Source organism: Aulonocara sp. 'chitande type north' Nkhata Bay, linkage group LG3 (assembly GCF_057382095.1).
Source record: "Aulonocara sp. 'chitande type north' Nkhata Bay isolate Kocher_YH1m ecotype deep benthic linkage group LG3, A_spYH_male_GT1.1, whole genome shotgun sequence".
In the NCBI taxonomy this organism is placed as follows: Eukaryota; Metazoa; Chordata; class Actinopteri; order Cichliformes; family Cichlidae; genus Aulonocara; species Aulonocara sp. 'chitande type north' Nkhata Bay.
In genome coordinates, this window is record NC_141346.1 from 3,169,992 (window position 1) to 3,195,682 (window position 25,691).

General features: G+C 45.1%; 2 protein-coding genes and 1 pseudogene across 3 annotated transcripts; 2 read left to right on the top strand and 1 right to left on the bottom strand.

Annotated features, from left to right (window-relative positions):
• Window positions 1-5,106: 5,106 nt before the first annotated feature.
• Window positions 5,107-13,825, top strand: LOC147333513 (E3 ubiquitin-protein ligase TRIM21-like). The gene has a single exon (XM_086268204.1). It carries the CDS (start codon window positions 5,176-5,178, stop codon window positions 6,865-6,867), a length of 1,692 nt encoding a protein of 563 aa, XP_086124330.1. The 5' UTR covers window positions 5,107-5,175; the 3' UTR covers window positions 6,868-13,825.
• LOC147333514 (CST complex subunit CTC1-like) lies at window positions 9,793-24,163 on the bottom strand (annotated as a pseudogene). The gene is made up of 25 exons (XR_015125598.1): window positions 23,831-24,163; window positions 19,306-19,390; window positions 18,822-18,921; window positions 18,524-18,746; window positions 17,329-17,558; window positions 17,123-17,252; window positions 16,757-17,053; window positions 16,554-16,676; window positions 16,238-16,467; window positions 15,973-16,117; window positions 15,697-15,899; window positions 15,455-15,624; window positions 15,260-15,374; window positions 14,714-15,116; window positions 14,523-14,612; window positions 14,062-14,199; window positions 13,002-13,048; window positions 12,772-12,857; window positions 12,465-12,600; window positions 12,119-12,187; window positions 11,883-12,045; window positions 11,625-11,680; window positions 11,362-11,518; window positions 10,543-10,663; window positions 9,793-10,471 (listed from the first exon to the last, which is right to left on the bottom strand). The product of XR_015125598.1 is annotated as a CST complex subunit CTC1-like (transcript).
• Window positions 19,594-21,430, top strand: LOC147333515 (uncharacterized). Its single transcript, XM_086268230.1, has one exon. The coding sequence runs from the start codon at window positions 19,594-19,596 to the stop codon at window positions 20,266-20,268; it is 675 nt and encodes a 224-aa protein (XP_086124356.1). The 3' UTR covers window positions 20,269-21,430.
• Window positions 24,164-25,691: the final 1,528 nt, after the last annotated feature.

Here is a 25,691-nt window from a genome sequence, read left to right on the forward strand (position 1 = left end):
CTCTGCGATGGTGGATGCAGAGGGCAGCGGGGTCCTGATCATCTTCTCTGCAGGCGTTTGGTCCATAGCAGTAGTGCTGCCGTACCATGCAGTGATGCAGCTGGTCCGTGTGCTCTCCACAGTGCAGCTGTAGAAGCTGCTGAGGATCTTGGGAATGAGTTTGTGAGGGATGACTGTATTGAAGGCGGAGCTATAATCAACAAAAAGCACCCTGAGGTCTTTGTTTTCCAGGTGGGAGAGGGAGTAGTGAGGGGCAGCAGCGATGGCGTCTGACGTGGACCTATTGGGCCGGTAGGCAGACTGCAGGGGGTCCAGAGTGTCTGGGATGTTGCTCTGGATGTAGGCCAGCACCGCTCTCTCAAAGCACTTTGCAATGATGGGAGTCAGTGCGACTGGTCTGCAGGCGTTTAGTGGCTGGGCTTTTCTTGGGGAGGGGCATGATGGTTGTGGTCTTGAAGCATGTGGGGATAGTGCTCTGTGTGGGAGTCAAATTGTTAAATGTTGTCATTGTGTTACTTACATTTGTAAGTCTTGGTTCAAGCAGCCTGATCAAAGACGTTCCTTTGTCTCTGGCTGATTGGGACCCACACCCAGTTTCACACCTTGGCTCAGGCGATTAGAGGATCATCAGGGGGTCCTTTTGTCCCTCTGTGGGGGGTCACTCCCACTAGGTTTATATCTGGGACTCTCCACCATTTGATCTTAGAACTGAAGAAGCTTCTCGGATGAGAGGTGAAACGTCTTCAAGTAACTTAAAGAAGTCCAGACGCTTTTCTTTGCAAGCTCCTTTGACTACGATGACCTGGATGACTGAGAGCCTTCACAGACACTTTGTCTCTGACCACCTCTCCAGCCAGTTTGTTGGTGGGGAGGCTGCAGTGTTTTGTTATAGGCACATCTATGTGAGGGCTCTGTTTGCTGCTTAGTAAGCTTCCTGCTTTATCATCCTTTGTGGGCAGGAGGTCACACAAACGCACCCCAAACACACACACACACATAGGGCCTTATGTTTGTTGACCATAGGGGTTTACAATGGGTGGTGCTTGTGTGTACTGTAACTGTGTTCAGTAAAAGGTCGTCTGTGGGTGGAGTCAGTGCTTTCCTGAGACACCGAGCGGTCCTCCCTTGCTAGCAAGTAAAAGCTGTTCGTCTTGTTTCCGTTAACAGGAACAAGTTTGTAAACCAGCGGGGCCTGTGGAAGCACAGACACAACACTCTGGCTGAGGAAAGGTTGAAGATGGAGGTGAGAACGTGGACTAACTCTGAATGCAGAGCTGGTTTGGAGCTGTGGAGACTTACTGAGGAGTAAAGTGGACATGAAGGAGTCACAGAGGGAGGAGGAGGTGAACAGTGATGTTTGTTAGACAGGATCAGACTGAAGAGGGAACATAAGAAGAGTTTCATGCTGGATTTGAACAGGACAGGAAGATAAGCTCCGCCCAGCAGCTGAGTCCTCTCTGCTCACACTGGTGTTGGACTGCAACATCAGGGAGTCTGCTTCCACATCTGGTTTCCACAGCTGGAGGAAGCTGTCCCACGAGCACGCCTACGCCCCTCTGTCATTACTGAAGTAGTGATGGTGTTTAATCAGTGTGAGACTGTTTCACTGGTCCAAGCAGAGATTTACATAAATGAGCTTTTATGAGTTCTTATATTATCTGATCAGGCCGTTTGCTCCTGTTAAAGAGAAATGTGCATCGAACGTTGTGGGTATTCATGAGTCTAACAGTTTAAACCTGTGTGTGACGTTGTGTCCTTGAACGGCCCTGACAGACGGCTGTAGTCCATAATATTAATGTTTCCTGCTGACTGAAATAAGCAGCTGAGCTCTGTGAGGGCAGAGCTGCTGCTAACAGGTGAGTCTGTTACCTGGACTGGACTGAGTGAGCTGCTGTGTCACAGCTTTATCAGTGACACACTCAGCATGTGTGTGTGTGATATGTCACAGTGCTTGAAACACACATGAAAATATATTAAAGGTTGAATCTTTTTTCTTTTGGTTTGTGGAACAAAAATCAGCAACGAAGAAACGCGAGCGTAAAACTTGGTGTAGAAGTGCAACAAAGGTAAGCCGGCTCATTTGATGCTGTGACGCTTGAAAAGGATTTGCGCACCTACATCATTATTTACGGTTTAAATTGTGCTGCCTTCAGGTGCACCTGGTAAATTCAGGAATCTCTACTCCAAACCACAGCAGGTTGTTTTAGAGGCTTTTCTGGGTTAATGTTGGTTTGTTGGCAGAAACATGTCTGTGATCGCTGTGTTGTTCTTTTTGATGCAGGATTTCATGTAACTCGGTGCTAAAATCATAACAATGAAGTTGAACAGTTCTAGTGCTCATGCGTCAGCTAGCATGCGTCAGCTAGCATGCGTCAGCTAGCATGCGTCAGCTAGCATGCGTCAGCTAGCATGCGTCAGCTAGCATGCAGCCTGTTTCAGTTGCTCCTGCTTTTACTCTTTACTCTAATTTTTTCTTACTTATTTCTTTGTCCTTTACTGAGTGTGTTCATCTGTTTAAAAGCTTTCTTTTCAAACATGTGGATCGAGAGAGTTTTTGTTCTGCTGTTGCTTTCACTGAGGAATGGGAGCGCAGCACAGCAGCTACACACCAGAGATCAGCTGAGCCGCCTGATGCTGCTGTTGCAGATTAACTGGTGTCTCAGATTAACTGGAGACGGTCAAACAGATGTGTGACAGACTTTAAGGAGCTGCTGCCAACAAACCAGCAAATAAACACTGAATATTTCATGTGTGACATTTGTGAGGTGGCCTTAAACACAGTCCGTCGGTCTTTTTGCTCTTGAACAGTGAAATATTAAAAACTGTCTGGAGTTTATTTGGTGATGTTCTCGTGCACGAGGCGAAAACAGCAAACAAACGTCACAGTAAATCTTTCCAGCTGATGTTAGGCATCCTCCACCTGCTGAATCCACTTCAGCCTCTTCCTGCTCATGTTCCTGTTTAGAGGCACAGTCGGCCTGTAAATGGAGAAAACTGAACACAGGAATATTTGGATTTGCTTCTTTTTCTCTGCTCATGTTCAACTTGTCTGATTCAAGCTGGGAATATTTATTAGAAACAAAGTGAATAATATTATTTTATTATCACGTTGATGCAGCACATGGTTCAGTTAGCTTTGTATAAACACATGTGTTAGAAATGTTCTTCAATCACCTCTTTTTACTCTCATTTCACAGCCACTACTTTTTTACTTTTACTTAGTAAAGAAGTTGAATTAGTACTTGGAGTATTTTTAACAGTAGTACTTCTACTTCAGTACACACTGTGTGTACTTTTACCACCTGTGTCTGAGACCTCCTTCAGGGTCCACCTGAAGCTCTCAGTCTGCTGTGGAAAAAGGAAATCCAGGTGAGTTTCTCCTGATCACCTGAGGCCGTCATTACTGTGTGAACCCACACACCACTCCTCACTCCTCCCACCCGCTGCACACAGTCACTGAGTACAGACCGGCTGATTCCTGTAAAGGGAGAGGCAGGAAGAGGCGGAGCAACACCTGAAAAACAAGAAGCTCAACGTCATTTTGCAGAAGTGAAAGTGTGAGAGAGCAGCAGCAGAGCTGCAGTCGAGTCCTGTTTGTCTCTAAAAGAAGATTCACTCGAGTCCATCAGGTTCCTCTCAGCAACAGTGGTGAGTGCAGCTGATCACACTTCCTGCTTCTACACAAATCTTCACTCTGTTCACTTCATCAGGACTCATCACAGTCACACTGGATCCATAGAAATCTGCTCATGTAACCACAGATCCACTGTAGGAGCATCGAGCTGCTGCTTCAGTCTCACTGTGGCTCTGCTCAGGACTGTGGACTCAGGCTGTGCTCTGGACTTCAGACTGACTCCACACTTCCTGTTCCTCTTAGATTGATTCTGGATCTGATTGATCATAAGGATTACAGACGTGAAAACACCTATTTATTCTTTATTGATATAAAGCCTTTGATACTGTAAACCAGCAGATTTTGGTCAGTACTTCAAAAAGTCATTCACACATTTTACAAAGATTATCTGACTTAGTGTATCCTGTAAGAGTCACAGATGATCCTCAATCATTCAGAAAACAGTCGATGCTGCACTTTATAACTTTGTGTGGAAACATGAATCTCATTATTTAGACAGATGTGTTTGAATCATCCTGATAATCAGGCTTTAAACATGTCAGAGTTCCACACATCAGCTGTGATATTCAAGCTGACCTGGATCAAACATGTCATCAGACACAAACATAGATGATGCTGTTTAATCCCAAAGCTTATTTAAACAAACTGGAGGACAGAATTCCTCCTTAAATGGGATTTTGATCAAATCCACTGATCTCGTTTTCACACACAGGCTTTATCATGGTGGCTTCTTCTCTACTAACATCAATCTTTGATTTGGACAAACAAATATGTGAAACACAAAAATAAATCAATGTTTTCTGAGGATCCAGAATAACATGAATGATGTATCCCAGCGAGTGACTGGAAAAGTTCATCTTCTTCCACATCCTGAGTTTGTGAGGATGTTCCAGTATCTGTGAGAGAAAACAGGACAGTTTTTACTGACGCACAAATGGACCAAATATACAGACACCTCTGAATAAACATGTTCTCATCAATGCCATTAAAATACTGGATCAACAGTTAATAACACATTTCTGAGGTTTGTGATTCATCGTCCTCCTCACTGTCAGCTCTACTGGAACAGTCACTGTTTAATATTAATGGCTCGTTGATCTGGACGTACAATAAGAAGTATTCAGTCACCAACAAGGTCGAAGTTTACTTCACAGTGATTGATGGAAAATATCCAACAAACTGATTTATTCAAGTATACAAATGATCTGGATGAATCTTGGACCTTCTGTAAAACAGAGAAACAATTTCACATCTTTGTAACGACTGTATTTATCTTCATCCCCAAACGTTGATCCTGTCCATCTGGACGCTGCACTGTACAGCAGACACTACGATGTTAGGTTTGTGTTTGGATGAACCAGTTTGTGTCTGAGTGTGTTGCTGGGTCTCCACCAGTTACTCTGAGAACTGAAGAAGCTTCTCTGATGAAACGTCTTCAAGAAACTCAAATAAGTCCAGACGCTTTTCTCTCCAAGCTCCTCAGACTACTGACGCTTGTTTCTCTCTTTGTAAAATGAAATTTAAAGTGAATTTTGAATCAAATGTTTCTCTTCTTTCTCCCTCAGAGTGCAGACATGTCTGCTGCCAGCAATCTGCGATCTGAAGATCAGTTTCTGTGCTCCATCTGTCTGGATGTGTTCACTGATCCAGTCTCTACACCATGTGGACACAACTTCTGCAAAACCTGCATCAGTCAACACTGGGACATGAATCAGAGCTGTCAGTGTCCCATGTGTAAAGAGACTTTCTACACTCGACCTCAGCTGAGGGTCAACACCTTCATCTCTGAGATGGTTGCTCAGTTCAGACGTGAAGCTCAGCAGAAAGCCAGCAGCAGCAGCTCAGAGCAACAAGCTGCCAAACCAGGAGAAGTTCCCTGTGACGTCTGCACTGGAACCAGACTGAAGGCCCTGAAGTCCTGCCTGGTGTGTCTGACCTCCTACTGTCAGACTCACCTGGAGCCTCATCTGACACTGAAAGGCCTGAAAAGACATCAGCTGGTTGATGCTGTGGAGAACCTGGAAGGCAGGATGTGCACGAAGCACGATAAACTCCTGGAGCTGTTCTGTAAGACCGACCAGACATGTGTCTGCGTGCTCTGCTCTGTTTTAGACCACAAGAACCACGAGTTTGTTCCTCTGAGAGAAGAATATGAAGGAAAGAAGGCAGAGCTGGAGAAGACAGAGGCTGAGATTCAGCAGATGATCCAGAAGAGACGACTGAAGATTCAGGAGATCACAGAGTCGGTGAAGATGAGTAAAGATGCTGCAGACAGACAGAAAGCAGAAGGTGTTCAGGTCCTCACGGCTCTGATGGAGTCTGTTGAGAGACGCCTGAAAAAGTTCATAAAGGAGATCGAAGACAAACAGGAAGCTACAGAGAAACAGGCTGAAGGTCTCATCAAAGATCTGGAACAGGAAATCTCTGAGCTGATGGAGAGAAGCTCTGAGGTGGAGCAGCTCTCACGCTCTGAAGACCACCTCCACCTCCTCCAAAGCTTCTCCTCCCTGAAAGCTGCTCCACCCAGCAAGGACTGGACAGAGGTCAGAGTTCATCCACCATCATATGAGGGGACTGTGGGGAGAGCTGTGGCTCAGCTGGAGGAGACAATCAGGAAACTCATGAAGAAGAAGCTGTTAGAGGCTGAGCTGCAGAGGGTGCAGCAGCATGAGGTGGATGTGACTCTGGATCCTGATACAGCTCATCCTAAACTCATCCTGTCTGATGATGGAAAACAAGTTTATCATAGTGATGTGAGGAAGAAACTTCCAGACAACCCAGAGAGATTTTCTTACTATGGTATTGTTTTAGGAGAGCAGAGTTTCTCTTCAGGCAGATTTTACTTTGAGGTTCAGGTTAAAGGAAAGACTGAGTGGGATTTAGGAGTGGCCACAGAGTCGATCAACAGGAAGGGAAAAATCACAGTGAGACCTCAGTATGGTTTCTGGACTGTGATGCTGAGAAATGGAAATGAGTACAGAGCTCGTGCTGGTCCTTCAGTCCGTCTCTGTCTCCATCCTGGTCCTGAGAAGGTGGGGGTGTTTGTGGATTATGAGGAGGGTCTGGTCTCCTTTTATGATGTAGGTGCTGCAGCTCTGATCTACTCCTTTACTGGCTGCTCCTTCACTCACAAACTCCACCCATTCTTCAGTCCCAGTCTGAATTATGGAGGTAAAAACTCTGCACCTCTGATCATCTGTCCTGTCAATCAAACTGATCAACGACTGATTTAATTGGATGCATGATTGATTTTTCTTGAAGGGAACAAATGAACATGTTGAGTGTAAATCCTCTACAGTCTCCATGTTTCTATAGAATCTGATCATCAGGACTCTGATTCACACTTTGATTCTCATGGAGTTTGATTTGAACAGAAGAAAAGTTGAATCAGGAAATGTTCCCACTGATGGAGACTCGAGCTGAAGAGCAAATATCAGAGAACAAATGTCCAAAAGCTTCATTTCCAATAAAGTTTGTTCAATGCTTTGAGTGAATCCAGACTCATGTGTGGCTGTTATACGGAGCATCAGAGTCCAGCTGAGTTATGTTGGATACAAACTGCTTATTTTGGCTCTGTGAGGAGTTTTGTTCACTGAAAACTGATGAGACGGATAATATTCAAAGAACTCTGTAGAGATTCATGCATCCATGTTCTCCACCTGCAGGCGTGGAGGAGAAAGGTGGAGCACAGACTGCTGCATCCTTCCAGTCACATCATTTTGATGATTATATTTGCATGTTGTGATGATTTGGGTTAAAGACAAACAGAGTTGAACGGCTGCAGTCACAGCATGAAGACGATGCTGAAGCTGAGCTGTCAGTGAACATGTTTCACTGTGATTTGATTTGAAGAATAGAAAGTGTGTGTGGCTGCTGACAGCTGCAGTCTCTGCTAGTCTGCATAACACACACACAACTTTCCCCCTGAGGCAACGATGCAGCAACAACACAACAGCTGCAGACACACACACGATTGTGCGCTCCCTTTCAGTCTGAACTCTCAAACACACAAACAAACTCTATCAATGTCGTACTGTTAAAGAACTCCTCCTTCTTCAGTAACAATGATTTGAGGTCTCTACCAGTGTCTCTTGTTTTGACCTTTGACCTCTTTATTCCTTATAACCAAAAAACCCTTTTATCTGATATTTTCACCTTATTGATTGATTATATATATCTATTATATTTTCTCACCTTACCTTATTTTGACCTTTGACCTATGTCCTTGTTAGCCTTGATCTTCCTTCATCAAAGGTGAAATTTCTTTCACCTTTGAACTTAAAGCTTAAATCAAACCTTTGTTAAAAAGCTTCTTACCAACTTGTAATTCCAACTCTCTGCATTAAACACGTATCTTATCATATAAACACTGGATCACTGAGAGAACTTTAGGCAGAACCAAATGAAGCAGCTGACCTCGTCAAACTCACAGCGACAGTAACTGACAGTGAATTATTTTAATCTTCTTCATTGTATTTGTTAGAAACATTTATTTTCCTTTAATTGGACTTTGGTTAAGTTCAATCCGATGTATTAACCGACCTTTGAGGTGAAGTGCAGCTGCGAAGAACGCTACGGCAGGCAATGAGGTGCGTTTAATGTCGCTCTGTTAATTTGAGCGTCCATAAATTGAATGTCTTATTTTTTCTTACTTTATTATTGCTCATTTATTGGAGAATTAGGCCATTTAATCAAGATAGATTTTATGTTGTTGGTGGTAAAGATCTGGATGGATATTTTATTCTGTGTTTCTATTTTTCAGTTTTACTTTTCAAGACTTGGTGAATTGCCTTTTTCTACTTTTTGTTTAGTTTTGTTAAAATTAGCAGCAGTGAGAAGTGTTGTTGTCGGTCTTGAATATATTTGATGTAGCCCATACTGTTAAGGTAAGTGTCATGTTTTTAGTTGTTAGTCTGATGAAGAATCTTTTATTTTTCTCCAAAAGTTGATTGTGTTTATCTGGACATAGTGTTTTTCAGGTCCAGCTGAATGCAGGTTTCCCCAGTCTTATACGTTGTGACAGCCACTATGGTGTGGTGTCCCTTTAAGACACCCAAGTCGAGGGTTGATGGTGTCATCAGTTTGTGCCGCTGCTCTCTCTCTCTGGGATTATGAGGACACGTGCCTGCACGCTTCTGCTTAACGAGGGACGGATTTATGTTTTCTTCTTGTTTTGTTTGCAACGCTTGGGTTGTATGAACGCTGGGCGTTATGCTGTTGAGCCGCAGCCGTTCAGCCGGGCTTTTATATGGTTGTTGAAGAAGGCGTATTAAAGAACCACCGTGGATTACCGATACCAGCGTGGGTGTGTGTTCTTCCGACTAGCCTGCTAGGTGTTTTGCCGCCTCCTCTCAACCACGCAACACAACCCAACGTTCCAACGTGTCAGGAGCATCAGCACAGCTGAAATGCATTTTTTCTAAGCACCGCGTCTCTGTGGCTTTTAAACCCCAAAACACGCTACAACAAAAATGGGTCCACCCCAAGGATGGGGTCCCCCGGTGTAGTTTCCACTGTGAGAGACTGTGGGCTTCCTCAGAGTGAGGCTGAGAGCGGCAGGCCCAGCTGGAGTCTGACCTGTGGCCCTTCAGATAAAGCTGAAAAAGGCCAATATATGATATTAAATATAAAATATAATTAAAAAACAACATCAGAATGAACAACGAGCTGCTGTTAAGAACTCCGACGTCCGTCCAAGGCCCGATTGGTTTCTGTTTCCATGACAACAACAACCGTATGTGGAAAAGACCAAAAACTGAAGCGGTGACAAAGTTTTGTTGCAGATTAACTATTAACTTTATGTTATTCATTGTCAGCTCGTGCCATCATTAAAGCATGTTAGAACACACATGTAGGATTTCACGAATCATCGCTCCTACATTTAATCGTCTCCATAACAACTGTGTGTACGTGTTCGCTTTGAAAACATCACGTTCTTTATGTTGGTTGGTTTAGACGAGTGATCTCCAGGATGAATGAGGGCAGAGGCCCGTTTCATGGAGACTGTTTAAGTGTAAACCTGGATTAAAAGCCACATTTGAACACCTTCATCAGAGGCTGTGACCATGTTGAAGGACTGATGCTGACGTGCTCTGACACTCATTAGCATAGAAAACAAAGTGGTGAAAGCACAGAGCCCTGAGGAGCTCCACTGGACGGTCTGTTCACAGAACATTTAATTATTTCACTTTTATTTACATGCAAAACAGCCTCAGAGAGAACAGCTGTTTCAGAGCTGCCAGCTTTATTGGAAAGATGAACTGAAATCCTAAAATAGTCCAATTCATGACAAACTGACACGGTGAAATGTTGCAGGATTCAAATGTGTCGATGGATGAACTCTTTCAGTATAAGATGCAATAATACAAAACACATGAAGGTGAGGAGGAATTCATTTAAAGTAAGTGTGATTTAAAGAGGACTGATTGTTTCCTGGTCAGGCTGAAGCTTTCACCGTCTGACCTCTGTAAACAAACCGAAACACGTTCAGTGTTTAGTTTTACCAATTAGGTTTCATGAATCACCATCTGAGAACGTCTCCGATGTGGGCGCCACTCACAGGGATCACTTCCTGTAGAAGGGTCACATGACCTGTTAAACCCAGAGAGCTTCGTGTGACCTCTGACCCTGATCACCAGCGTCAGGGTCAGTGAAGGTGAGATACCGTGTGACAGGAGGAGGAACTATAAAGTTTTATTTGTACGAACACGTAGAACAGATGAAGTCAGAACGAAGCAGGTGGAGCTCAGTCAGGGTGGAGGTGCAGACAGGTGAGCTGAAGGGGAGGAGCCAGTCTGGTCAGGAACTCTCTGTCTCCTCGAGTGAACCTCCTCACCTCTGAAACACACACACACGACTCTGAAGGTTGCAGTCAGGGTGGTGAGGGTGGTGTGTGAGGGTGGGGTTACCTTCTGGTCTCTGGTTGGTGTGTTTCCTGCAGGTGAGGCTGAGCGGCCGAATCATGACATCGCTGCTGCACAGACACAACAGGAAGTGGAGGAGGAAGTCGTCAGCGTCCCCGTCACACACCTGAGACAGACACAGAGGTTATGTCTCTGCAGACTCACGGCTCGGCCCTGTGGAAACGTCCTGCAGGACGCCTGTTTCTCTCTGTGGTGGCCCCCCCACAGCGTCCCCACCGTGCTTCACTGTGTGGACGCTGTTCTTTGGGTTGTAGCTGCATCTTCTTCTCGTTTCACCTCCTCTGACCACAGGACGTTTCAGTCTTTTAACACAGCTCCACCTGTGGGTGGAGGGGCCCTGTGGGTTCTCCTGGTGTGACCCGAGTCCTAAATGCCTCTCGCTGTCCTGCCCCTCCCCTGTGGTCTCCACCCTCCATGTGGGAGGTGTGGCATTCACAGTCAGCCCCGATTACCCTCAGAACTACACCACCTGCTGCTTCATCAGGTCGAGTGGGTGGAGTCAGGGGCACGACCTGAGTCTCGCTGAAACACACGGCTGTAAGGCCCCTCCCTCCTGTTCACGTGAGCCCAGCGTGGGTCCGTCACACCTACAGACTTTTAAAGGTGGAAGTGGCCACGCCCCCAAACCAGTTCAGCAGTAAGGTGTGAGCAGACGGAGCTGTTACCAGGATGCAAACAGGATGTGCCCTTTCACAGTTAAAGCCTCATCTTAAATTTTAAAGACAAAATAAAGTTTAAAGACGACGATGAGCACGTGACTCACCTGTGACAGGTTAACATATACACCTGACAGGTGCTACTGACCTGGCTCTGCCCACGAGGGAAGACTCTGATGTGACCTCTGACCCTGAGAGCTCTCTGAAGCCCCTCCCACTGAGCATCAGCCAATCCCAGCAGAGCAGGAACCAGAGCAGCTGAGAACCAGACGTGAGCCTCACCTGTCCCGTCATCGATCACCAGCCTGATCGAAGAGCAGAGCCACATGGTTTGATCATGTGACTGTCACCTGACTCATCCAGGTGATTAACACGTATCAGCAGGTGAGCTCAACAGGAAGCTGCTCTTACTTTGCTTTGGACTGAAACACTGACGAGGTCGAGTGACACTGAGAGCTGCTGCAGCCCTGAGAGAGAGAGAGCAACAGGTAAACACACACACCTGAAATCGTGAGCAGTTTCCTCCAAAACGACACTTTACTTACTGCACCAACACTAACACGCCACCAACACGCTAACAACACATGAAGCACTCTGAGTACTTTCACTGCACCCGAGAAACTGACACTAAACACATCCTGTACACACTGTGTGTATTTTATGCAGTACCTGTGTGTACACGCTGCCACACAGCGAGCAGCTCCACTGCAGTTGCAGGAACAGGAAACACACCACGTGACCTTTGACCTGTCCCACAGCGCACCTCTGCTTGCTGCTCAGAGCCCACTCACCCAGGTGCATGATGGGAGCAGGAGGAGGAGGCTGGGCCGAGCTGATAGAAACCAAACAAACAAATAAACAACAGCACGACAAACACGTGAACCAGACTTTACCTGTAAACTTACCTGGTGTCTCCCAGGGAGACCACAGTTATGGAGCTGACAGGTAAGTACGTGCACTACACACTTCCTGTCCTGAAACACACACACAGGTAAACCGCACAGGTACGTAACCATGGGCGTGACTTTGTATTGAACATTGGGGGGGTCAAGATCTCTGTCTAAATAAATAAATCTGGGTACATTTCCAGATGATCAAACAACTATTTTGCTGGTAACACCTGAAACCAGTAAAGAAAACCAGCAGCCTATTGATGCAAGATGATCCAGAACTTTATTGGGGCTGACATTGTTGGAAATGAGTCCAAATAAAGAGTCCAAACTTTTATAAGCCTGTCTATGTGTGTCTCACCTGGACAGCCTCCTCTGGAAACCAGACAACAGCAGAGTGTTACCTGGCAACAGGCCAGGTGGGTAGGGGGTGTGGCTTAAGTCCAGGTACACCTGCAGACTCCTCCCAGCTTGGTCACAAAGAGTGAGACGCACACCTGCACACACACATTCAGCTAACAGTCAGACCTGAGACTCAGACCTGAAGCACTGATGCCTGCAGTTCCTCTAGTGTCCAGCAGAGGCAGCAGTGAGTCGCCCCCATAGACCCCCATGTTACAACTTCACAGCAGAAAAGCCTGATACACAAACCACCTGTGTGTTTGTACCTGAGTGTGTGTGTCCAGAGTGGGCGGTCCTGTTGTTCACACTGATCCTTTCAGACACCACACCCTGAAAACACACCAGCTCTGAGCTGAAACACACACACACACACACACACACACACACACACACACACACACACACACACACACACCAGTAAGAGTTTAAAGTAGGCTGCAGCTGCAGTTCCTCGGATGGCCACAGGGGGCGACTCAGTGAGGGACGAGCAGTTTACCTGCAGTCTAAGACCTCTGAGACGGACAAGACTGTGGGTGGGACGGCCTGAAAACACAGACATTAAAAATATGACGTCATTCAGGGGTAAAACCGCAAAGGATTGTGGGAACGAGTGGCAAGCGGTACTAGCGCACGCAGGCTTTCACACGAAAACAGTCACACAGTAATAAAAAGAAACACAAAAATGCCAAGAAGCTGCTGTATTATTAACTGTGTTGTATTATTAAGTCTTCTGTTGGAGTTATTACGTAATTTATCACAACATGATTGTTGATGTAGGTTACAAATAAGTCTTATATTGATTTGAATTGAATTCGTTGCTATGCTGCTTTGTTCACTGTGGCTTTGCGGGCTAATCTTTGTTGTGTTTTGTAGGAAAACCAGAAACAAAATGCAGGAATGTGATCCAGACTGGCCCCTCTATCAGCCTGGGTCATACCGAGTTTAAAGCTGCTACCACAGCCAGATCTGATTGGTTAAGAGAGAGAGCGATATCGAAACAGCCACGAAACGTCCGCATATATGTGCCCAAGGGTTGTACTGAAGCAAGCAAGTGATGAATAACTGTTTTCCAGTTTGTTGTTAGCAAAGTTTTTTTTCTTTGCATTGTTGATTTGTTTTTCAGGAAGCAGCTAATAATGATGGATTTTTACAATGTTGCTTCTTTCTTGTAAGATTCTATAATAGAATGAAACAATGATGCCAGTTATAAATAAAGACAATAAATTGAATGAATTACGAAACACTCATTTTATTTATATTAGATCTGAAAATGTTGTGTAACACTACAACCTGAAACGACAAACAGATTGTGTTGGCCTGTACAGGAGATAAAATATTTAACAACAGCTAAATAAACGGTAAATGGCCTGTATTTGTATTCTTTACTTAGTCCCGAAGGACCCCAAAGTGCCGGAAATGCTAGCGCTTAATGCAGTGTTTTGATTTTGTTGCCACTTGTACCCACAATGCAATGCGTGAAAGTCACATGGTCTGTCAATCTCTAAAAAAAAAGTTTAAGGGTCCTGGAGGAAGACGGGGAGCAAACCGAGTGTTACCTGTCTGCAGGTGGGCAGCAGCAGTGGGCGTGTCAGAGTGTGGAATCTCCAACCACGTCTGACTTGTAGGGTCGACTCAGCGTGGAGATCCACCCCACTGCGCTCAGAAACTCCACAGCCAATCAGAACACTGGGATCCTGATTGACAGACACATGGGCCAATCAGCTGCAAGGATTCAGGTCAGATCAACTCCCCACAAACAGGAATGGTGGGAGTCATCTGCATAGCAGTAAAAGTGTAAGCTGTGTTTTGATGATGCTGCCTAAGGGAAGCATGTATAATGTAAACAGAACTGGTCCAAGCACTGAACCCTGTGGAACTCCATAATTAACCTCAGTGTGTGAACAACTACAGTTAAAGCTGAAAAACGTGTTCATGTGTCTAATATCAGAGAGCAGAGACCGATGAGGCCAACCTCTGGCCACGCCCCTTAGTGACATCATCAAAGCTGGGTTGATACCTGAGTGTTAGCGGCGATGAGTCTGTAGAAACATCCAGGCTGGAGGACAGGAAACCACCGCGTACACACACCTGAGAACGCCAGCACCACCTGCACACACACACACACACACACACACAGACACGCACACACACACACGTAACTGTGTATCCAGGTGAGCTCAGGGAAACACACACAGGTGCGTCTCTCACCTGTCTCTCCTGCTTTTGTTCACTTTCTTTCTCTGTCATTGGCTCATTCTTTGGGTCCCGCCTCCAGCTGACCACTGGACCAATCACAGCAGCTTTCACTGAGAAGCACAGTCTCAGCCCTGCCTCCTGATCCTCTGCCTCCGCCCCTGTATTCCTCCAGGACACACCCTCCTTCTGCTCCACCCTGATCACCATGGAGACACAGGGCCAGGGGTTGCCGGACTTGGCTTCTTCTTCTCTTCTCCTCCTCTTACTCCCAGCAGTCTCTTCTTCTTCTTCTACTGTCTGCTTCCTGGCAGTGACATCCCCTCCTGGCTCCTCCCCCTTGTGTCTCAGGTGTGTCTCCATGGCAACAGATGGACTCAGGATGTGCAGGTGGTCCAGAGAGAACTGCAGGTAAACCCTGTGAATTGAACCCAGCTTTATTTAACTCATAATGTTTACAACCAGGAAGGAAGCTCACTCCCTGAACCAATCAGACGCCCTCCTACATCACAGAGTGGACCAATGAGCAGTCAGCATGCTGCAGGTTGTGTGTGTGTGTACCTGCAGTGTTTGTGTGTGATGAACCTGTCCTGGTCCAGGTGTTGGTAGGAGGGGAAATCTGATTGGAGGAATCTCTCTGTCACCATGGTGAACTGCACCACACCCACCAGACAACCTGCAGCACACACACACACACACACATTAAAGAATAAAGCTGTGTGTCCCTGTGTGTGTGTCTGTGTGCGTGCATTGTACCGATCCAGGCGCTGTTAAAGACCGCCCTCTGCGCTCCCTCCTCCTCCTCGCTGCTCTCCGTCAGCACGCAGGCTGCAGCTCCCGCGGCGTCTCTGAGCTGCATCGAGTGTTTGAACTCAGACGTCTGTGACGGCAGCTCCAGCACGCCGACCAGCAGCAGGGGGCGCTGCCTGACACACAAACCGGCAAAAACCATTGGTACGTAATCACAAGACTTCATGTGGGAGCTGCTGTCACCTTACCTGACAGCGTCTCCACCCCGAGGCTCGGAGGACAGAGTCCTGCAAGACCAGGACAGGAACCCGTTGATCTGGGCGGAGGTCAGGTTGGAGCCATCAGGGGGCAGCAGAGAGCTCAGAGGGGCCGAAGACCAGCAGCCAGTCTGCAGGGACTCCAGGAGCTCCGACACACCGAGGTACTGCCGGACCGCCGAGGACACGCTGTACTGCAGGGACACAGAGCACACTGAGCATGCTCCACACTCACCTGTAAGGAAGACAGGTGAGAGTGGGACCTACCTGCGTCACAGGACAGGTGTGAGGCTCGTCCAGCATCTCAGCGTAGATGTCTCTGCGTCCTCGTCCTCCAGCTCTGCTCAGAGTCTCCATCAGCCTCCAGGACAGCAAGCACACACACTGCTGCCTCCACACACCTTGGACCAGACTGAGGACCAAGACCAGAACCAGGACCAGGAAACAAGCCAGAGCCAGCGGAGGACAGGAGGACAAAGGTTAGGCTCTGCTGTCTCTGACTGTGGACAGGTGGTGGTGGGTGGAGCCTCACCTGTGTGCCAGCTGCGAGCTTAGGTGACAGGTCCACAGGTAATCGGACACATCTGTGTTTCTCTGCAGCAGTAACCGTGGTAACGCCCCATCTCCCGGGCAGCGGTTGTCGGGTGGCGAGCCTCCCGCCCTGCTGAAGGCCGTCACCCTCAGGCTGGAGCGCAGGCAGGTGCAAAGCATGCTGGGAGGGAAGTCCGGGCAGGGCCGGTACAGGAAGTGGGCGTGATGCAACTGCAGGAGGAGGAACCATCAAACTTTATTAGTCGTGGCTGCCACGAACACAAACGGGCATGATGATGTCACATCATGTGACTCACCTCCACTCTGTCTCCCGCCCTCAGCTTCCTCTTCGCCGCCGGCTGATAGGCCACGCACAGACCCACCTTCCCATCCAGCACGTAGAGCCCCGCCCCCTCACTCACAACCTCAGTCACCGTGCCCTATCACAGCAGAGGAGGCTTAGTAATCAGCACACAGGTACAAACCTGTGGTAGCCAATCAGAGCTCACAGCACTCTCACCTGGTAGCTGATGACTTTGGATTGCTTTATCCTCACAGCTGATTGGTCCAGCTCCACCTCCTCATGCTCCGCCTCCTCACAGTCGTCCTCAGCAGGCTGTGACAGCAGGGACTCAGAGTGTGTGTGTTCCTGTGTGTGTTCCTGTGTGTGCGTGTAGTCGGCGTGCAGCTCGGAGCGCTTCGTCACACACAGGATGTTGTTTCCTCTCCAGCCTCGTAGCGCACACACACGTAGAGCTGTCACACACACGCTCTGCCCGACACACACACGCTGGATCCAGCTGAGCCGGCTGCTGTCCTGCACACACACACACACACTGAGCTTCATCGTCCCTCCTCACCATCATCATCCTCAGAGAGCTGGTACCTGTACGAGCACGGGCAGCGAGCGCGACTCATCCGTCAGCGTGAAGCAAAAGAAGGTCGTTCCTGCCACGGCCAGCAGAGGGCAGACTGAGCCCACCTCTCCGAACACGCTCAGCCGCTGACCTTTGACCCTGGAGCACACACACACACATCTGTCACACACACTGCTCAGAAACTCCGCTGCAGTTCAGAGGTCATGTGACCCACCTGTGCCTCAGCAGCCTGCCGGCCTCTCCGACTCCCACCGCTCCGCTTAGCTCCACCCTTCCAGGAGCAGCAGCCAATCCCTGCTCAGCACCAGGACACAACAGGACAGGGGAGCCAATCAGCTCCAAGAAGCCTGCGGCCTCTTCCTGGCCCGATGCATTGTGGGGGATGTAGTTCCAGTGAGGGAGGAAAACGGGACGATCGAGCCACCGGGGCGAGAGAGACAGGCACTGGATGAGGGCGAGAGAGAGACGCGGGTGAGAGAGTGGCGGAGTGTGTCCTGGGTGGATGCTGGAAGCCTGTACTGATGATGACAGCTTCATCAGCTCTGATCTGCAGTGATGCCGTTTGTTTTATAGCTGCAGTAGATCAGATTAGATTAGATCAGATTAGATTAGATCTAATCTGATCTAATCTAATCTGATCTGATCTGATTAGATGAAACTTTATTGATCCCTCGGCTGCGTTCCTCCAGGAAATTCGGTTTCCAACAGCCCAGCACCGACAGAAGTTACAGAAGGTGAGCAGAAATATACACATATACAAATACAGAGTATAGAAAAGGGAAGAATAGAATAAATAGCAATAAGAACACAAGGGAATTGCACATTTCAAGTACTGTGAGTCATTAATCCGTGCGGTGATGCTAGGACCACACTGAGCCTGCTGCAGCTGTCTGACTGTAATCTGTCAGGTTACTGCAGGTGATGCTATCTGTATACTTTATGTGAGGAGGAGGCTCCACATCTTTATAAAGCTCTGCTGTCATCACGTCTGTGCCAGCACAGTTACTCACTTGCTGACAGACTCTGTCTTTACATCCTTACTTATCGATCAGCTAAGTGAATCCATATAAACACAGCTCACATTTAACAAGTCCTGATGTTTCTGAGTTACAGAAATGAAAGTCAGCTGTTGAGCTTGTTTGCTTGTTTCATGCTGATGTAAACATCAGCAGAGAAGCGTGTGATGACCAGACTCTATCAGCACTTGTGTCCCTGCACAGAGAATGAGCTGAATTAAAGAGGAATTCGATTTCATTCACGTTGCACATGAACACCTGCAGTTTGTTGTGACCTCGTTACCATCAGTTCTGACCAGATCCGGTTTAGTGACGCTGCTGTGAAGAAGCTCCTGAGAACTAACCAGCTGATGGACCATGGGTTAAGGTTAGGCTCCTCCCCCTCTGACTCACCTCACACATGACGCTGCCGCTGGCGTCCGTCAGCCTGTACTCTCCGTCAGGGCCTTCTCTCAGACAGCCAATCAGCAGCAGGTTGACCCTCGGCAGCGCCCTCTGACCCGGCACGGCGAGCTCCGCCTCCCTGGCCCAGGCTCTCTGCTGATTGGTGCTCCAGGACAGGTTGCTGACGCAGGCCAGGTGCTGCTGGGAGACGAGCTGGGAGACGGACAGCAGCCTGCGGACAGACGGGAGGACAGCGGTAAGGCCAGGTCACGTGACCTGCGACAGCGATGATGTCAGCGGGCGTTACCTGTAGCTGACAGGTAAGCTGTGGGCCACACACATCTGCTGCTGGATCGCCTGCACCGCACACATGCTCAGATCGAAGAGGCTGAGGTCACCGTGGTTACCTGGGAAAACAAAGTTTAAAGGGTAAACACAAACATAAACAACTGAAGCCCCGCCCACTGAGAACACCTGAAGTGGACACCAGAGCTGGTGTGTGAACAGGTGGGACCACCTGAGGAAGCAGCTGCTCTTCATCCTCAGACTCTTAGTCCTCCCTGTTCCTCACTGACAGTCGGTCACCTTCATGGCTCTGACCTTTGAACCACACTCACATCTACACACTGGACTGCTCTGATGACACCTGTGAGGGCAGGTGAGCCCTGCTTTCACTGTTTAAATAATGGTTTAAATAGTATTTGGTTTCATAAAAGACATGGACATCGTCATTAAGGATTTAAAGTACAGCTGATTTATCAGCCAGCTGTTTCAAACAAACAGGAACTCACCTGTCTGGGAGGGGGCGGAGCTACACACCACAGGACTCAGGTGTTCAGAGATGGAGGTGAAGATGTTCTTTAACCACAGGGACTCCTAAAGAAACAAAGCAGCAGGTCGGAGGTCACAATAATAAATGTAGAACAGGCTCACATCCTTATATTCTCTTTTCTGTGTGGATTTCTGCTATAGAATTAGCTCGAAACAGCGATCGGCTGCTGCTCTTAATTGCCAGGACAGGCCGGGTTTCGGCAACCCTCAAGGGTGCTTCGCAACCAGCGGGCCTTAACGCCGTTAAGATGCCGCCTAAGAGGAGCAACGTTAATGAGGAGGAACTGGAGGACATAAAGAAATCCCTAAACTTTATGTCTGAAGAAATAACAACAATTTCCAAACAACAAAAACTGATACTCAATTTAATGGATGATATTAAAGAACTAAGAAGGCAGAGCGAGGAAAAGGACAAGAAGATTGCTATGCTGGAAGGACGGGTGTCAGATCTGGAACAATATTCAAGAGTAAATGATGTGATAGTGACAGGACTGGAAACCAAGCATCAGACATACGCACGGGTAGCAGCATCAGAGAGAGGGGAGCCACCCGAGCAAGAGCTACGCTCTTTGGAAGAGCAGGTAATGGCCTTCTTTAAAAGCAAAGGTATCAAAATGGACAGTAAAAATATTGAGGGATGCCATCCTCTTCCTGCCATTATCATTCATTTTGTTAATAGAAAACAGAAAAAAGAACTGCTCAAGCAAGGAAGAAAGCTAAAAGGTACAAATGTTTATTTAAATGAACACCTAATCAAGAAAAATGCAGACATTGCAAGAAGAGCAAGAATATTAAGAAAACAGAAGAAAATACAGTCAACTTGGACGTCAGACTGTAAAATATTCATTAAGTTAAATGGAACACCAGAGCAGGCTAAGGTTCTAGTCATCAAAGAGATGACGGAACTAGAAAAATATAACTGATAAATGCAAAGCAGTGCTAAATATGATGTGACCGTCCAAGTGCACAACCAACGCAGATGTCTGACAATTTTCAACTAACAACTCATATAGATATTGAAAATAAGACATTGATGTATGACAGCAACATAGATCCTGATTGTAATTTCTTTAACAATAAGACAAATGAATGCAATTATTATACAAATGAGCAACTTAAAAAGGAATTCAAGGTAGAACAGGGTATAACAATGGTTCACTTTAATAGTCGAAGCTTATATGCAAACTTTCAATCCATCAAAGACTACATAACAGTTTGAACAGCCATTCAATGTGATAGCCATATCGGAGACCTGGATAACTCCTGGAAAAGAAGAAGACTTTAAAATAAATGGATATGAATTCCTTCATGTAGACAGGATCAACAAGAAAGGAGGTGGGGTGGCACTTTACATTGATAAAAACCTAAAGTACAAAAGAATGGGAAGAATGACAACTGTTATTGATGGAGTGATGGAATGTTTATCAGTGGAAATAAGTATAGAAAAAAGGAAAAACCTAATTGTCAGTTGTATATATAGAACACCAGGATCTAAGATTGAGATATTTAAGGATAATATGGAGGACTTATTTACAAATATAAATCAGAAAAGAATGTTTATTTGTGGGGACTTTAATATTGACTTATTGAATCCAAATCATAATAAGAGTACAGAAGAATTTATTGATTCCATGTACAGCATCGGTTTATTTCCACTGATAACAAGACCGACCAGAATAACATCTCATTGTGCAACTCTATTAGATAATATATTTACAAATATAATAGAAGGAAAGATAAAAAGTGGGCTGTTAATCAATGATATAAGTGACCATTTACCAGTCTTTGCATCGTATAATTGCCATTATAAAGTGAACAACGATGGACATAAGATTATTTACAAAAGAATAAGAACAGAGAAGACCTTAAATTGTCTTAGAAATGAACTTTTAAAGCAAGATTGGAATATTGTATATGAACAAACAGAAGTTAATAAAGCTTACGAAGGATTTTTAAGAACATTTAACACATTACTTGATAAAAAATGCCCAGTAATTGAAATCAATAGGAAACACAACTATGCAGGAAGACCATGGATGACAAAAGGACTACAAAATGCCAGCAAAAAAAAGAATACCTTATATCGAGAATTCATAAAAGAGAGAACAATAGAAACTGAAATGAAGTATAAAACGTACAAAAATAAATTAACTAATATAATGAGATCCTGTAAAAGAGAGTATTACATTAAAAGGTTAGAACACAATAAAGATAACACAAGAGATATATGGAATGTATTAAACAGAATAATCAAAAATGAATCAAGGAATAATGATTACCCTGGGTACTTTATAGAAGGGACAAGAAGTATTAATAACATGGAGGAGATAGTAAATGGCTTTAATGAATTCTTCGTAAACATAGGGCCAAAACTGGCAGAAGAAATAAAGGTTGATGGAATAGAAAGGAACACTGGTGAAAATATTGAAAGGAATAGTAGCTCAATGTTTTTAAGAGCAGTGGAAGAGAAAGAGATTTATGACATAGTTAGAGGACTTAAGAACAAAACCAGTACAGACTGGAATGATATTGATATGGTAACGGTAAAGACAGTTATTGATGGTATCGTAAAACCATTAAAATATATATTCAACTTGTCGTTTCAAAAAGGAGTTTTTCCACAAAAAATGAAAGTTGCTAAAGTTATTCCCATTTACAAAACCGGTGAAAGACATCATTTTACAAACTATAGACCAGTGTCAATACTCTCCCAGTTCTCTAAGATACTGGAACAACTCTTCATAAAAAGATTTGACAGTTTTGTGGAAAAATATGAATTAATGACAGATAGTCAGTATGGGTTCAGAAGCAACAGATCAACAGCTTTGGCACTGATAGATTTAATGGAAAAGATAACGGAATGTATGGATAATAAGAGGTATGCGCTCGGAGTTTTCTTAGATCTAAAGAAGGCGTTTGATACTGTTAATCATGAAATTCTATTAAAAAAACTGGAAAAGTACGGGTTTAGGGGAGTGGTTTTGGAATGGTTAAAAAGCTATGTAGGGAATAGGCAACAATATGTACAAATAAATGAATATAAATCTAATTTGATGGATATAGCTTGTGGAGTACCTCAAGGTTCAGTACTGGGTCCAAAAATGTTTATTATGTACTTAAATGATATCTGCAGAGTATCGGAGATTTTAAAGTTTGTAATATTTGCAGATGACACAAACATACTGTGTTCAGGAGAGGAATTGCCACAGGTTTTGGGGATGATCACACAGGAATTAACGATATTAAAGAAGTGGTTTGATATAAATAAATTATCATTGAATCTAGATAAAACCAAATTCATGTTGTTTGGAAACCAAAAGAAAAACATCGAAGTAGAAATATGTGTTGACAATGTATATTTAGAAAGAGTCAATGAAATAAAATTTCTTGGGGTGATCATTGACCACGAGCTCTGTTGGAAGCCACACATTACTTATGTTTGGGGGAAATTGGCACGGGGCATTGCCGTCCTGGGGAAAGCAAAGCATATGTTGGATCAGAAAGCACTGCACATTTTATACTGTGCTTTAACTACTGCCATATATGAGCTACTGTGTAGAGGTCTGGGGAAACACATACAAAAGTAACACACAAACAATAACTATAATACAGAAAAGGGCCATTAGATTAATAAATAATGTGGGGTACAGGGACCATACAAATGCACTCTTTGTCAAAATGCAAGCTATTAAATTCCAAGACTTGGTGAAGCTTAAAACAGCGCAAATAATGTATAAAGTCAGAAATAAATTGCTTCCCAAAGAAATCTGTAAATTGTTCATAGAAAGAGAAGGTGGGTATAACTTAAGAGGGAAATGGAATTTAAAAATACAAAGTGCTAGAACAACTTTAAGAACTATGTCAATTGCAGGAGTTAAATTATGGAACAGTCTAACAGAAGAAATGAAAGACAGTCAAAACATAAAACAGTTTAAAGTAAAATATAAAAACCTAATTTTAAATAAGGATAAGAATGAAGAAAACGGGGTTAACCCAGGACGGTAATGTAGCTGGTAATGGTGTTGTGGTTCTTTTTTGTTTTGTTTTGGTTTGTTGTTTTTCCATAACTTGTGTATCTGCAAATATACACATTCTGTATTTTTCATATGAAAGAAACTATACTGTGGTGGGGCTTGCTAATTTCTTGTTTTTGATTTATGTATGTTATGTTTTGTTTTACTTCATATGTTTCATATGTTGTTTGTTTAATTTAAGACAAAAAAAAATTAAATGAATGAGAGGTAAAACTTGAAGGGGTAGGGACAAATAAGTAAATACTTCAGCCTACTCCTTTTCAAACAAATACTGGAATGATATTTTGTAATGATTGTGAAGGCACATGTTTGAAATGTTTGAAATAAAAATGAACTGAACTGAACTCTGCCTACGTCATGACGCAGACAGTCTACGTACGCAGGGCTGTGCGTGTACGTAGACTGTTATTTATCGCTCAGTTCGGGCAAACAGGGTCAGTCTGGGACTCACCGCCTCGGTGCTGGGCTTGACCCGGTCCAGGAGCTCCTGCAGGGGGTCCATGTCTTCGCTCCGGGTGCCGGTTTCTCCCCCTGCTGACAAACTCCCGCTCACGGCTTTCAAACAGCTTCCGGTCCTCCTCCTGTTGATGTCCTCCCTCTGACCGTCGCCCCCGTGTTCCCGCCTCTTACCGTTCATAAAGCCGCCATGATGCCCTACCGTCCTACTTTGTTTACTTTTGTTCTGTATTTTAAACAAATCATCAAACTTATTAAACTGACTAGTCTCTGCTCACGCAGGATCTCTACCGCGCATGTGCGGAACAACTTTTCCCTACCCTGCATTTCACAATAAAAGCCCTTCACGTTCACATACACTCAGTGGTCTCCTACCTCCTTTCCTAAGCACTTTTCCTTGATAGAAACGTTGTGAGGTGGAGGAAATGTGTTTAGGAGATGTGATAAGAACTCGGGAAAGGAAACAGCTGTGTTTGAACTACAAGTCGATCACGTGACTCCAGCCCAGCGTGTTCTCAGCCTGATTAGTGCAGGTGAAGAACATGCTTTTATTATGAAGGGGTCAGACTTCCTGCTGAGGCTCAGGGTCATGTGACTGACAGCACCTTTTGCAGCTCACCTGACGCCACAAGGTGTTTCCTTTTCAGGAGGATGACACCGTGCGAACCTCGGGAATCTCCAACAAAAACACATTTCTGTCAAGTGGAAACTTTAAAATAAAATAAAATAATATATATATATATATATATATATATATATATATAATTTTATTTTTTTATTTTTTGAGCTTGCAGAGCATAGATGCAGATCAAACTGAAGGTTTGTCACTGTTTTTTGTTCACTTTTTATCCAGGCTGCAGGTGTCTCAGTGGAAGAATAGAGCGTGGCTGAGCGCACCTGTGCAGACCAGTGATACAGTTTAAGATCAGAGAATTGTAACCCCCTCTTTCATATGGCAGGTACAACAAGCCAAGTCTTCATCTAGGACCTTTGTTATTCCAAATTAACCAATTATAGATATCGTTTAACTTCTGAAAGGATTCTTTTGGAGGAGGCAGAGGACGTGACTCAATATAAAAACTTTGCATAACCTTTCATCCTTGTTCAGGAATAGGACGGAGGAGGAGTTTGAATCATTTATAGCCAGAAAATCGTCTAAATAGCTCCATTTGTAGCATTAATTTTGCAACTTTGCTAACAGACAGCCAGTCTAGGGCCTAGGGCCAATCTCTGCTCTCGATGTCCTAACTGGAAACCAAATAGTACAGCTCTCATTGTAAGTGTCATCACCAGAGGTTCCATAGTCAGAATGAATAGCATTGGAGATAACGGGCAGCCCTGATGAGTGGAACACTCCAATGTGACGGGTTAAGTTGAACCCATCTGAGAAAATGATTTCCAAATCCATATCTTGGGAGAAGGTTAAATAAATCTGACCAGTCTATTCTGTCCGAGGCCTGACGAGCGTCCAGTGATAATAAAGCTGCATCGTTAGCATCACATCTCTCATGAATTATATGAGAACCCTTCTTATATTGTGAAACCCTTGATGCTTTGGTACAAAGTGAATCAAATGTGGGATCCAAGGCTCTGATCTTCATGCTAAACATTTAAAGTATTTTAGTGTCAACCCCCGTCAGACTCTAAATGATGAGTGTTCTGCAGGTTTAGCAGGTTTCTCAGTACTCACTGCCTGTCTCACAGTGGGTGGAGAGCCTCAGTGTGATATGCTTCTACATACATGTTAAAAAGTGGAATTATTCTTTCTTCTGGGAAGGTTTTGTAAAGTCAGAAAGCCATCTGGCCCAGGTGCCTTACCACACAGCAAATCCAACATGTCCAAATGAAGACTGTCA

Excerpts from the sequence above, each read along its gene's own strand:
- LOC147333513 (XM_086268204.1), top strand. The coding sequence starts at position 5,176 with ATGTTTCTCTTCTTTCTCCCTCAGAGTGCAGACATGTCTGCTGCCAGC.
- LOC147333515 (XM_086268230.1), top strand. The coding sequence starts at position 19,594 with ATGCCGCCTAAGAGGAGCAACGTTAATGAGGAGGAACTGGAGGACATA.